This window comes from Callorhinus ursinus, unplaced genomic scaffold (genome assembly GCF_003265705.2).
Source record: "Callorhinus ursinus isolate GAN/ISIS: 27379988/994484 unplaced genomic scaffold, GSC_fseal_2.0 scaffold2, whole genome shotgun sequence".
NCBI lineage: Eukaryota > Metazoa > Chordata > Mammalia > Carnivora > Otariidae > Callorhinus > Callorhinus ursinus.
Genome location: NW_027397064.1, coordinates 92335272 through 92348573, shown reverse-complemented (window position 1 = coordinate 92348573; position 13302 = coordinate 92335272). Strand labels below are relative to the sequence as shown.

Below are 13302 nucleotides of genomic sequence, written 5' to 3'. Positions count from 1 at the left end.
CACACACACACACACACACACACACACACACACACACACACACACACGAATAGAAGAGCCCATCTGGAAGGCCCACTGTTCAGCTTCCACAACTGGGTTCAGGCACCCTGCCTCCCCATTGCAGAGCACCCGACAACACACAGAACACTCAGTTTACACGTCATTCCTGTCTGCCTGCCCCAGGACAACAACCTGGTGTCTGACACGCAGAGACTTCCATCAGGGTCTGCCGAATGAACAGATGGACAGGTCACCAGTAACCACCTTTTTCCTCTAGGAACAAAAAATATCCTGATGGTCTTAATATGGCCAATTGTGTTTTCTTATGTCCAAAAGCACCCTGAGAGTAGGCATATTTTCTTAAGTGTAAATTTGGAACTCAGATATAAAGGGAACTTTTAAAAACTAATGGTTTGAGAAGGGGGACATACATTACACATGGCAAACAACTTTATCAAATACCTATTTAAGACATGTCTGAGGAAAAAAATACAGACTCTGCATGCAATTAACCAAAAGGATGCCACTTAGTCTTGTAAGCCTTCTCAACCAGGGTCCTATCTGAGCCACAGACCACAGAGAATGATTGGCGTCCATTTTCTCAGTTCTCTGATACATGGTATGCGGCCACTACGGTTCTAGATGCACGGGACAGAGGTGAATTCCTTACATACAACACTCTAGAGCATTAGGGCTTACTTCTCTTGCACAATGGAGGTTGAGAAAGACTGGGGAGAAGGGGACTTTCCTGCAAATGTTCATTCCCTTTCCTTTATCACTTCACAAAGATGAAAATTTCTCTTTATGTCTATGGAGGCCAAAAACATGCACTATATCATGCCTAGCTTATTTTGGAGGGTCAAAACCATGTCTCAGTGAGCATTTTGTGCCTCAGCATCATCCACAGTAAACCAAGGCAATTGGGCTCCATCCCTTTATTAGAGGCATATGGAAAGAAAATCTGTGAGAAATGGGCCCCAATCCTTAGAACCACTGGCTGTTAAAACTGGATGATACTTGAGAGAGTCCTTCACCCTCAAACCTTTCAAAAGAATATGGAAGCCAAGGCTCCAGGAGCCACAGTGGTTTCCAGAGTCCTAGAGCTGGGGCCTCGAGCCTCCTGACTTCGCGTTTCATACTCTTTCCACATCACCCCAACTACTTCATTTAAAACCAAAGGCATCTGTTAAGCTATCACAAATGAGAACAACTTTTCTGACCGCGTAAACGCGGTGATTACAGTCTGAATCACTTGACACAAGAACCTAAATTTCTGTGCATTAAACGTTCTGCAACTCTATTCATTAAATCTGTACTAAGCCATGCTCCTTTCTGGGCATGCTGAACGGCAGGTGGCAGGTCATCATGATTCCTGAGACCCCAACATAGCCCCTGCTTCAAGGCAGGTGTTTGGTAGATATGTGGGGGTGGGGAGGGCGAGGGGAGTTTATTGGATTTTGCCGTGAAAACAAATATGGCCAGCGACAGATAAAGGACAATGAGGGCACTAGAATGACTTGCTTCAGCAACTCCCTAAATGTGATGTGTCAACACTAAGCTCCTCACCGCTGGAAACACAGGACAAGCACTTTTTAACACTATGCCCTCATAGTGTTAATACTGGTCTCTAAAGGGTACTGTTTAACTCAGGATAAATTCAAAGCAGCAAAACAGGCAATTTATTAACAATGACTGATGATAGTTGCCACCACGTATTTGTGCTATAACAACCCAAGCAGTGGCATACATTGGTCCCAGTACTCGCCACAAGCCTAGGGTAAGTAGGCTACTACCACTACTACTGCTATCATCATCATCATCATCTCGCTTTACAGATGAGCAAAGTAAGACCTACTGAAAGGTTCAAAAGTTGTCCAAGGCCACAGAGAGAACAAAGCGGTACTTGGTCTTCGCCTTAAGCTATACACCACCCCCCATTCACTCATGCTCTTAAGAAATGTTGAACTGAGTAACTTCTATCAACTAGTCACTGAAAAAAATGGTCAACACAAATCTTACCATTAAGGGGCTTCTCTCAGGAGGGCTACAGACATATCAACTACCACCCACAAGGCAAAATGAAATGAGCACCAACTAAAACCCTAAGTAGCAGTGCTCTAAGAGCATGAGTGCAGGGGAAATGTAAGTAATTCTGACTATGAGCATGAGCAAAGGCTCAGACAGGGCCTTGAAGGAGCAGAAGATTCTCCCAAGGCCAGGGACAATGGGAAGGGGGTTTCTACTCAGGAAGCCCAACAAGTATGGGGCACCCTTGGGGCAGAGCCGTCAACTGGTGAGGCTGGACTCCAGGGGTACCAAATGAAAGGGAACAAGAACAGGTGGAACCCTACAGCCCCAGTGTTCTGGAAACAGAGAGACACCATAAGAGCAGAAACAATCAGATCCCAAGAACAAAGTCCACACAAAACAAGGCACTCCAACAATTTCCACATCCTCCAAGATAACTGTCAGCTTTCATGTCCTCACTATGCTGGTCTTATAACTAATATGAAACATGAGCTGCTTCTCCACGCCTTCCTTGGATGCTGAGTTGGCAAACTGGCTGAAGGTATGCCCAATCAGGGGCCAAAAATGGTGTTATGTTTAAAGATCCTGGCTGAGCCAGCTCCTGAAATCAGTCATCACATCTTAGAGATATCTGATCCTCAAAAATAACTGTTTCCAAAATTCCCATTTAACTGCCCTAGAATTCCACCATCACCCCAGTACTCAGAACTTTCTCCCTCTACACAAGTCATCAAAGGATATGTTACATCCTGAGTAACGCAAGAATTTCTGTGTAGTAGATAGAAAACAACAGATCAACAACTTTAAGTTTTTATCATGAGCAGTTTTGGGGGAAACAATTTGCTCTTTGCTAAAAAGAGCAAATCAGAATGCTAAGAATGTCAAATTATGGAAATGAATTATTTATGAGTAATATAAAGCAGTATTTGGCACCATGTTCCACCTATATGAGTTATAAAGTAAGGAGTTTTCCAGGCAAGTCACTGTAAGGTTCGGCAGGAGCTTAATTAGATCTGGAGCTCCCCCTACCATGACCTCTACAAAGCACCTGTCTCCACCAGCATTTCATGCAATCACTACAAAACTATTTATAAAAAGAATGTGTAGAAAGCAATACAGTCAAAACAAGGAAAGGATTCCCTGTCTACAAATCAATCACATAATCACTAAACCTGTTTTCTGAAACTATCATCTTAGAGATCCTTGAACATGATCATGGCTCTTTATTACCTATTCAGGGATGGCAGATAGGTTTTACATTCCTTTGGACATCTTCAGTACGAGACGGAAAATCCAAACCAAACCAGCCAAAGTGGAAAGGACACGTACTGACTCATGTCACAAAAAGAAAAAGTCTAGAGCAAGACTAGCCATTAGTCAAGCACGCGACTCTACCATCCAGTGTACCCGTCACTCCTGATCACAGAAATGGCTGCCAGGTATCGTGCCCACATTCAAGCCAGTAGAAAAGGAATACCATCTGGGTCCTTCCTGTTCTTTTTTTTTTTTAATCAGAAAAGCAAAACTTTCCCTAAGCTCAGCACCGGTGTGATAAACCTCTGTCCGTCCCTGCATCATGTGCCGGAAGTTTTGCACAGCAACCCCCTGACAGCAGGGGAAGCTGGAGGAAGAGAAGATGTACCTTACCCAGTCTCTAAAGCAGATGGAAGAATGGAGAAGAGGTTGTGAATGGGGGTTGCGAGCCTACCATCAGGCTCAGCAAAAGCATCTGTATAGCGCAAAACTCAGTACATACTGGAGCAGGACAGTCGCTGCTCCCAGAGGTAGGTCTCCAGCACAAAGGAAGAACTGATAGATAATCTGACAGTGTAGCCATGAGTCATGTTTTTGTTTTTGTTCTTTTGGGATTTTTTTTACATATTATCAAGTGGTTAGAGAGCAAGGGAAGACTTGACCAGAAGTTAAAGAAAAGTCATCTGCTGAATATTTTTAAGAGGCAATTAATGACTTTAGGAGCAACAAAAGATCTATAGAAAAGGAGATAGAACCATAGCATGCCACTCAGCTCTACAGAGGACTATCTGTATATAGTCAAAAGTATAAATATACCTGATACAGATTTAACCAAAAAACCTAACTGTAGGAAAATCAGGGATGTGAAAGTGAAAAATAGGAAGGGTCTGAGATTTCACCTGACTTGCAAACTAACCAGTTAGCTTACCCGTGTCATGGATGCAGAAGGCATGAGATTTCGGGCAAGAGACAAAGGGCAATTTATTACTCACAGCAATAGTAGCAGCTGGGGAATGCACACTTTTGCCTTGATTCCCCAGGCCCCCATTCTCCCTGGCCATGCACCGAGGTCCTGGTGATAGCTGCACACCAACGGGCTGTGTTCCAGGAGAGGAACCCCAAGCTGAGAGAAGCTGAGTCTTTCATCATGGGCAGTAAGCAGGCTTGCTCTTTGCTCCAGAGTCAGACATCATCTCTGCCTTCCAAGGCTGTAAGCCACCCTGTCCTCTGCTCTGGAGGAGATACTGTATCTACCTTCCAGTGTATCTACCTTCCCAGGCTGCTCACTATAAAAAATCACTTTGAAAAGAGACTCTGAAACAAAGGGAGTTAGTACATCTGCTTGCAAGATGTGCAGAAACATGGGAGATCCAGGAAGAATTATCTCCCAACAGGGAAGAGAGTTAAAATCTCTACTTACTAAAATAAGTTCAAAGAAATGCCATAAAGTGATGACCTTTAGAAACACAGGGTTTACACAGAAGCACAGAAGAACCATTGAGAAGTGGTGGCCCCTGGAGTCTGAAGTAGCTGTGTGAAATGACAGGAGGGAAAGGGACAAAAAAGGGAAGAAGAGTTTTTGTTAGCAACTTTAGCACTCTTTGACTTAAACCATGAGCATGTATCATTTTGATAAATGAACTTTATCTTCAAATATGAGGTTTCTTTCTCTGGATACAATTTCAGCAATTTTATGCAAACAGGGAAAACCAGAGGCCTCTCTACGAGTGATCTGGGGTGGCTGTGATGAGGGCATCCAGCAGAGGTGGCAACACTCACTCTTAAATGTCATCTACCTTTGAAATGCATGATCCAGCTGACAGTTAAGTAAAGCGCTTCAAAGAGGAGGACAATTCTTTATAAATCACACATGCTATGGTCAACATTTATGTATCCCATGTTATTTTCATCAGAAAATGGATCACTGGTAAAAAGTAGGACCTAAATTATCAACCAAATAATCAAACACCAAACTATGTGCCAAGTACCATGGGATGATACAAGGAAGTAGCAAAACAATTCCCAAACTCAACGAGTTTATTTGTAGGCTGTGAACAGCACCCACCAACTCTGATTAACAAACAGAGAAGGGACTTGCCATGGAAGGAGTTCAGAGTTGGGAAAACTGGCTGGAAGACTGACAAAACAAGCTCTGGCAGCTGGGGGAAGCGGAGGGAGGCCAGGTGTTGAGAACATCGCTGACAGCATAGCCGAATCACTCAGGTTGCAAATCACTCAGGTCCACTGGTTGCTGAGCACCAAGTACCTGGTGCTCAGACTCCTGGCTGGTGCTGCGGTCATCCCCAACACTGGAGGGACTCTTAAAAGGCACTCCCACCAGACTCAAACCCCTCAGTGGGAATTTCCAAGTGGTTTAGCTTGACTTCTATGTCTCGGCTCTGGCTGCAAGCCATTCTGGGAAAACAAGTTTCTTCCACCCTACCTCCCCTCTCACCAAGACACAAATGGTGAGTGTCCTCAAATAGAGGAGACAGGTTCAGAGGCTGGCAGACAGAAACAAAACACAACAAAAATGTCATCAGTGGGTATACAGAACCCAGCATGAAAAGTCAGCAATCAACCAAGGACAAAGGAGAAGTTAAAAAAAATCCCTAACCCCTATAAATTTCCCCTTTATACAAATTCCTACACTCTGCCAGATCAGAGCCCAATGCGGGGTTCGATCTCACGACCCTGAGATCATGACCTGAGCCAAAATCAAGAGTCAGATGCTTAACCGACTGAACCACCCAGGTGCCCTATCCCAGTCTTTCTTTATATGAATGTTACTCATCAAAATATGCTCAAACAGGTAAGAATAATTAATCACATTTCACTTGGAGTTTAGGTAGGAAATAATTTTAGATTTCCCATCACTTACTGCTGTTTCTCCAATAGAAGCATTCATACACATTCTTCTTTATATATTTCCAGGAAAACAATAGACATTTAGCAGCAATGGAAAAAATGACCTTCAGTTTTCATCAAAGTTTAATCCCACTCACATAGTGAACAATGGAGTATCTTCCTCCCAGACACACAAATACACTATGTATCATGCAGTCCAACATGGTAACAATTAGCCACATGTAACTACTGAGTACATGAAATATGGCTAAGTGTAAAACACACAGTGGATTTCAAAGATTTAGCATGAAAAAAATGTGAAATATCTCAATAATTCTTCTATTTTATTACTACATGCTGGTATGATATTTTGGATATTAGGGGTAAATTTAAAAATATCTGTAAAATGAATTTCACCTGCTTCTTTTTACTTTGTGTAATGTAGCACCTGGACACATTTTAATTGCATATGTGGTTCATATTTGTGGCTTGATTCTATTTTCTTTCTATTAGACAGGGCTGCTCTAGACACCCGGTTGATCCAGCCCACACCCCAAAAGGATTGGTGCTATAACATCCCCTCCAAGCCACCCCTCCCAAGAGGTCTGCCACCACTCAGAGGAACACGGACGCAGAGGCTTTCATGGAGCCCTGCTCCAGGGCTGGGAGAAAGAGGCATGAGAATGTTTGCAGTTCCTCTTTCCATTGTACAGAAGAATGATGCAGTTTGAAAAACTACTAGCTTGAGCTTTTCTGACCAAATATTCTGGCTTCCTAAATTCCAACAACCAAACATCATAAGGTTACTACATGTGGACTTTATTTCAAACCAATGTGCAAGTATCAGCCCCCCTTGAAAATTTCTCCAAAGAGCTGCATGCATAGCCCTGCCCTTCTGCTTTTACACCAACTGAATACCCTTTGATTTATCAAACTTCAGCTACACCAGCAATTCAGAAAAGAGAAAAGTCACTAGTCAAGTTGAAGGGTGGATTTAATTCATCACAGGAAAAACCCGTGAATTCTTCAGAGTCTTGAACAAACTATCAGAAAACACAACCCTTCCCTCTGACCTCAGCTCAGTACCACTTCACGACCTTGGCTCTTTTTACACTGCTCTTCTCCAGGCTACCTAATCAGACCTTGAACAATCAACACTGGGGCTGTTCCTACCAGTGTAAAGACTAATTCTAGCAAAATGCAAATACCAATGAAACCCAAATACACTACTAAAATAAAGATAGAGCCCTAATAACGACTCTGAGAGATACCTTACTCATTAATTTATTCAACAAACCCTGACTGCCCATCCATCTCCTCCAGGCAGTGTCCCCAGTGCTGGCAACAGAGAATGGAAGGGAACAGGTGCCTGCTCTTGAGGTGCTCACGGTATGATGTGGGTGGGGGCACATGGAGGGGAGACACCCTGATAACCAAGGGGGACACCTTAGGGTGGTGGTCCATACAAAGGGCAGTGAGGACCCAGAGCAGGGTGAGACTTTCGGGAGAACAGGGGAGCAACTGAAACGCCTGGTGAGTTTCAAGAACAAGCAGAGCAAAGCCCCCTCCTCAGCCCTCTGTGGCTGGCTCCCTGCAGAGAACCCTCGGAGTCAGCGCCTCTGTTTATTCGAGGAGAGGAGCTACCTGGGCAGTCTCCCTCCCTGGAGCAGGCAGCAACCAAGTTGCTAAGTCTGTCTCTGTTAGGCACCAAATGTAAAGAAGTCGTCGTGGCTACATCGAAAGCCCCACTCTCCAATCTGGGTTTATCAACAATACAATTGATATTTTGCTCTCCATCTGTTTGACTTCTCTCTATCCTTCTCTTAACTGGCTCCGAACTTCAGAAGACAAAATGGATGTGATTCGCTGGATCACCAAGACAAACTCTAACATAAACAACACACTCACGTACACACACCGTTTTTAACACAACCTTGAGGTGACCTCAGGTTTCTCGAACAGATAGCACTGTGCTGACAGTGCCTCTCCTTCTCCAGCTCCCACTCCCATCTCTTGGCAGCCTGCCTTCCCGGCTTACCACTCCGACATCATGTTGTCTGCAAGGTCACTAGTGACTTCCGCAAAACCAAATCCAATGGACAGTCTCCTCGAGCTTGACCCCACACAGCCTGTCACATTGCTGGATACATCTTCTTGAAGTGTTTTATTCGGTATCTGTATCCTTGTAAAGTTCTTATTCCCTGTGGTACACTGAAAAATGGTCGCCAAAAGATAGCCACATCCTATTGCCTGGAGCCTGTGAATATTACCTTAAATGGGAAAAAAAAGTTGGGGGGTGGTGATTAAGTAAAGACCCTTAGATGACCTGGATTATCCAGGTGAGCCCTAGATGCCATCAGAAGCATCCTTATAAAAAGGGAGGTAGAGGGGCACCTGGGTGGCTCAGTTGGTTAAGCTTCTGACTCTTGGTTCCAGCTCAGGTCATGATCTCAGGGTTGTGAGATCGAGCCCCGCATCAGGCTCCACCCTCAGTTCAGAGTCTGCTTGAGATTCTCTCTCTCCTTCTGCCCTTCCCCTGCTTGCTCACTCTCATGCATACTCTCTCTCTAATAAATAAATCTTTTTAAAAAATATTTTTAAAAAAGAAATAAAATAAAACAAAAGGGAGGCAGCGTGAGATCAGACACACACAGAGGAGAAGGCAGTATGAAGATGGAGTGGAGAGATCTGAAAATGCCTGAAGACCAGAGAGATACCACCACAAGCCAAGGAACGCTAGCAGCTATCAGAAACCAGAAGAGACAAAGAACAGATTCTTTCCCAGAGCCTGTGGGGGAGCACTTCCCTGCTGATCACAGACGTCAGCCCACTGATACCGATTTTGGACTTCTGGCCTCCAGAACTGAGAGAGAATAAATTCCTGTTGTTTCAAGCCCCCACCCCCACCCAGTTTGTGGTGCTTCATTCCCACAGCCACAGGAAGCTAATAGACTCCACTCTATTTCTTCTGGCCTCTGAGTCTTCTGCTCATTCCTTCTTGTCTTCCCCAAAACAGTCATTCTCCAGATTCAGTCTTCTGCCTATCTTCTCCTGTCTTAGCTCAGGCTACCATAACAAACACCACAGGCCAGAGATTTAAACAAGAAGAATTTATTTCTCACAGTCTGGTGACTAGAAGTCCAAGATCGAGGCGCCAACATGGTTGGGTTCTGGTGAAGGCCCCCTCTTTTAAGTTTCAGACTGTCAACTTCCTTTTCCTTGGTATGTGCAGGTGGGGAAGAAAAAAAGAACGAACTAGCTCTCTGGTGCCTCTTCCTCTTTTTTTAAGGACACTGATCCCATCGGCCCTACCCTCACGACATCATGGAAACCCAATCACCGCCCAAAGGCCCCATCCCCAAGTACCATCACACTGGGGGTTAAGGGGTTAAAATCCCATCTGCATTTTGGGTGACACAATTCTGCCCCTGGCACCTCCTCTACCAGCACGATCCTAGACTGTCTCGCCCACCCCACTTCCCCCAAAGTCTCTCCCTCTGCCCTACCTATCTGAGTCTCCAGCACCAGGTTTCAACTGTTTCTTTTCCAAGTACCACCAGGACCTAACCTCCGTATCAGCAACGGAAGCCATCCCCTGCCCTGGCTTGGCCTCACCCTCATCACTGCCACCAGAACCAGCTTTTTTTCTGTAATCATCTGAAAACCTTGAGCATCAGCAAATAGTGGTATGAACCTTGCCTGAAGAACAAAATGCAAAAAATTGAATTTAAACAATTTTTTTAAACTCCAACATTTTAGTTGACTAAGAATTGAACCAGAGGCTCCAGCATGAAGCTTCTGAAACTAATGTCAACTTTACCTGCATTCATGTGACTTGCTGTGAATTCTGCCTTCGGAAGTAGCGGTTGATAAACATTCCCTGTTGAGGACATAACACAGGACAGTATTCACCTGAGCATCAGTTTAAACACGACACCTCTAGATCCAGACAAGGTTGGCCAAGAGTGCAAGTTCCAAAAACCATCTCACATAGGAAAAACTCAAGAGTCCGAGATGCAAAGGCTTTAGAAGGCATGATAAGAGGGCAGATTAAGTTCTGCCTCATGGAAAATGGAGATCCACCCTGTGGTTCAGAGCACAGACTGTCAAGTAGAGCAAGATGCGGATCCAGTCCCTATCTCTTATTAGCTATGAGACCTCCAGAAAGTTCCATGACTTTGCTGAGCTTTAAAATCTCCAACTACAGGGGCACCTGGGTGGCTCAGTCAGTTAAGCATCCGGCTCTTGGTTTCAGCTGAGGTCATGATCTCAGGGTCTTGAGATCGAGGCCCGCATAGGGTTCCACGCTCAGCATAGATTCTGCTAAAGAGTCTCTCCTTCTCCCTCTGCCCCTACTCCCAGTTGTGCATGCTCTCTCCCCGCCCCCCCCAAAAAAAAACTCCATATACAAAGAAGGGATGACAATGCTATCTCAGAACACTGTTTTGAGAATTAAGTGTCATCACATACATAAAGCCCTTAGCACAGTGCCCAGTATGTATGTATTTGTTAAGTGTTAGCTTAAAAAAAAAAATCATTACTAAGAAGCAGTGGTTAGAAAAAGGCAAATTCCAGGTGACCATTAAAAAATACTCTAACTTAGGATTGGATAACATAAACTGGGTCTCACGAAATTACTATAATTCCCAATACTAGATGTACTCAAACAAGGCTGGAGGACCCTTAGAATTTACCTACACAGAGTTAAGAATCTCCATGATGGCAATTTAGACATGCTGGTATCTGCAAAGAAGCAACTTTCCCACTGCCCTATGGTAGTGACGATATTGGACAACCGAAGGACAAATGTCATTAGCATGGTGACTTTATCACTTAAAGGTAACGAGATTTACTTACAACTAAGAACTTATTTCACCAGAAATAAATCACATCTGTCCTTGCTTAGCACAAAAAATAGCCATCCCTTGTCATTTAAAAATTATTCCCTAAGAATGCGCTATTTATGGGTCACGTAAAGTTTAAGCTTCTGCTTTCAGGAGCCTGGCACATCAATAGCTCCATGATAAATATCTATTCAATTCTGATACCGCATCTCTTCATTCTCACTGAAGAATAACCTGGGATCAGATCCAAACTGTCACAAAAATGACTACATATGCACATATTCTTTTTCAAAAAAATAGCAAGAAGTCTCCATTTTGAAAACATACTTCCAACCAAAAAAAAAAAAAAAAACGAGCGCACTTGTCATCTAAAAATGCTACAATGTTTCTAACTGCTATTAACAGGAATGCCCGGAACTTCCCTGGATAAATGGAAAAGGTACCAAGGTAAGTAAGGCAAAACTCAAGGTTTTCTGGAAAGACAGAAATGGTGGTGAATTGTTTTTTTTTTTAATTTCCTTGAATCCCCCCCCCTTAAAATATCAGAGAAACTAGTTTAGAAAAACCAAAAACTCAAACATTTACAAGAAAATTTAGGTGGAAGGCACTGCCACAAAGCATCAAATATGAAGACTAACCTGTGTACTATTGGCAATGTTCAGAAAGAGGCAGAGGGAAGGGAAGAACCCCCAAACCAATAGATAATTCCTGGAATGAATGGGTCAATCTGAGAAAGGCAGCCACAAATGATAGAAAGTTTTACAAGCTCCAATCAGTAGTCAAATACACAGGAACAAATCGCATTGTCTGATGGTGCTGAAGCTGTCTGTGTGCTCTGAACTAAGATGACAGAGCTCCCTTCTAGGACAGCTTCCCACACCTGAGAAGAAATTACCAGAAGTAAAATCCAATTTGAATAAGCCAGAGACAACTGGGGCCAAGGAAAGAACATTCATAATGGAAAACGGGGGAAAGGAGCAAAACCAAAGAACAGAAGGCAGAACCAAAATAGGAGGCCACATTTTTTAATTACTCTGTGAAAGAAAAGGGAGGGGGGAAGAGCTCTAGAGCCATCATGATCAAAAAGCTCTCCAGATTTACCCCACCTCATAAAAGTACAAGACTCATTTCCTTTAAACAGGAGTAACAGAGGAAGATCAAACGCAGATATTATACAATTAAATGAAAAAGCAGCAGAAAAATGTCCCTATATATGATGAGCACACACCAAGAAAACATGCTTACAAAACTAATGCAAACTCTAACATAGTTTCTCAAAACAAGCAAAAAGAAATGAAGAAAACGATACATGTATGGAAAATAAATAGATATATTTGTTTATATTTATATATAAATCAGAAATTAAATTTCAGAAATGTGTGACTGGAGAAATAAAACATTTGGAGGAAAAAAGATAAAAGAACTCAGGCTTAAAACCAAAAGAAAATGTGCATTACAGGAATGAATATAAAACTAGGAAAAAACAGAGGAGCGAAAACATAGTATACTTTTAAAGAGCTAAAGATGGAAAGGAGGAAAATCTTTAAACTCAAAAAGAAATTAAAGATTTGAGGAAAATGAACAGATACAGATGACAGATAAAGAAGGAAGGTAAGAAAGATCCAACACATATATACCAGAAACCCCCAAGGTGGAAAATCAAAGCAACAGAACCAAATAAATATGAAAACTATAATACATGCAGTAAGACTTTCCTGAAATATAAAGACATGAAACTACACCTTACACCTGGGAAAAGTTGACCCAAACTAGCCATCACCAAGACATTGGTAAAACTCTCGGACTTTAAAGAAAGAAGAAGGGGGGGGGAAAGGTCATTATTTGAAGTCACTTTCAAGAGGAAAAAAAAATCAGACTGTCAGCAAACATTGACAGCAGTGCTTTTTGCCATAAGGCAATGGTGTAATATACTTAAGGTATTTGGAGGAGAAAATGTGAACCCAGGATTGTACATTGCCAAAATGACCTTCAAGTACACAGGCCACAGAAAAAAACATCATAAACATGCAAGAGCTCAAGAAATATGGCTCCCATGAACTCTCCCTGAGGAATCCAGCGGATAAAGCACTGAAATGAAGCATCAGTATAAGAATTGGCAGTGACTGTTAAAAATATATTAACCCTTGGGGCGCCTGGATGGCTCAGACCGTTAAGCGTCTGGATTCGGCTCAGGTCATGATCCCAGGGTCCTGGGATCGAGCCCCACATCGGGCTCCCTGCTGAGCAGGGAGCCTGCTTCTCCCTCTCCTTCTACCTGCTGCTTCCCCTGCTTGTACACTCTCTCTGTTAAAAGTAAGTGAAATCTTTA

General features: G+C 43.1%; 1 protein-coding gene across 2 annotated transcripts in view; it reads right to left on the bottom strand.

Moving 5' to 3' along the window:
• Nucleotides 1–13302, bottom strand: part of TMEM163 (transmembrane protein 163) — a 215342-nt gene that overhangs the window by 180013 nt on the left and 22027 nt on the right. Inside the window, exon 3 of one of the 2 annotated variants that reach the window (XM_073884724.1) lies at nt 9950–10009. The exons of the other annotated variant lie outside the window; for it this stretch is intronic. Within the exon in view, the coding sequence (XP_073740825.1) occupies nt 9950–10009 (60 nt within the window). The remainder of the gene's footprint in view (nt 1–9949; nt 10010–13302) is intronic. 2 annotated transcript variants of the gene reach the window in all.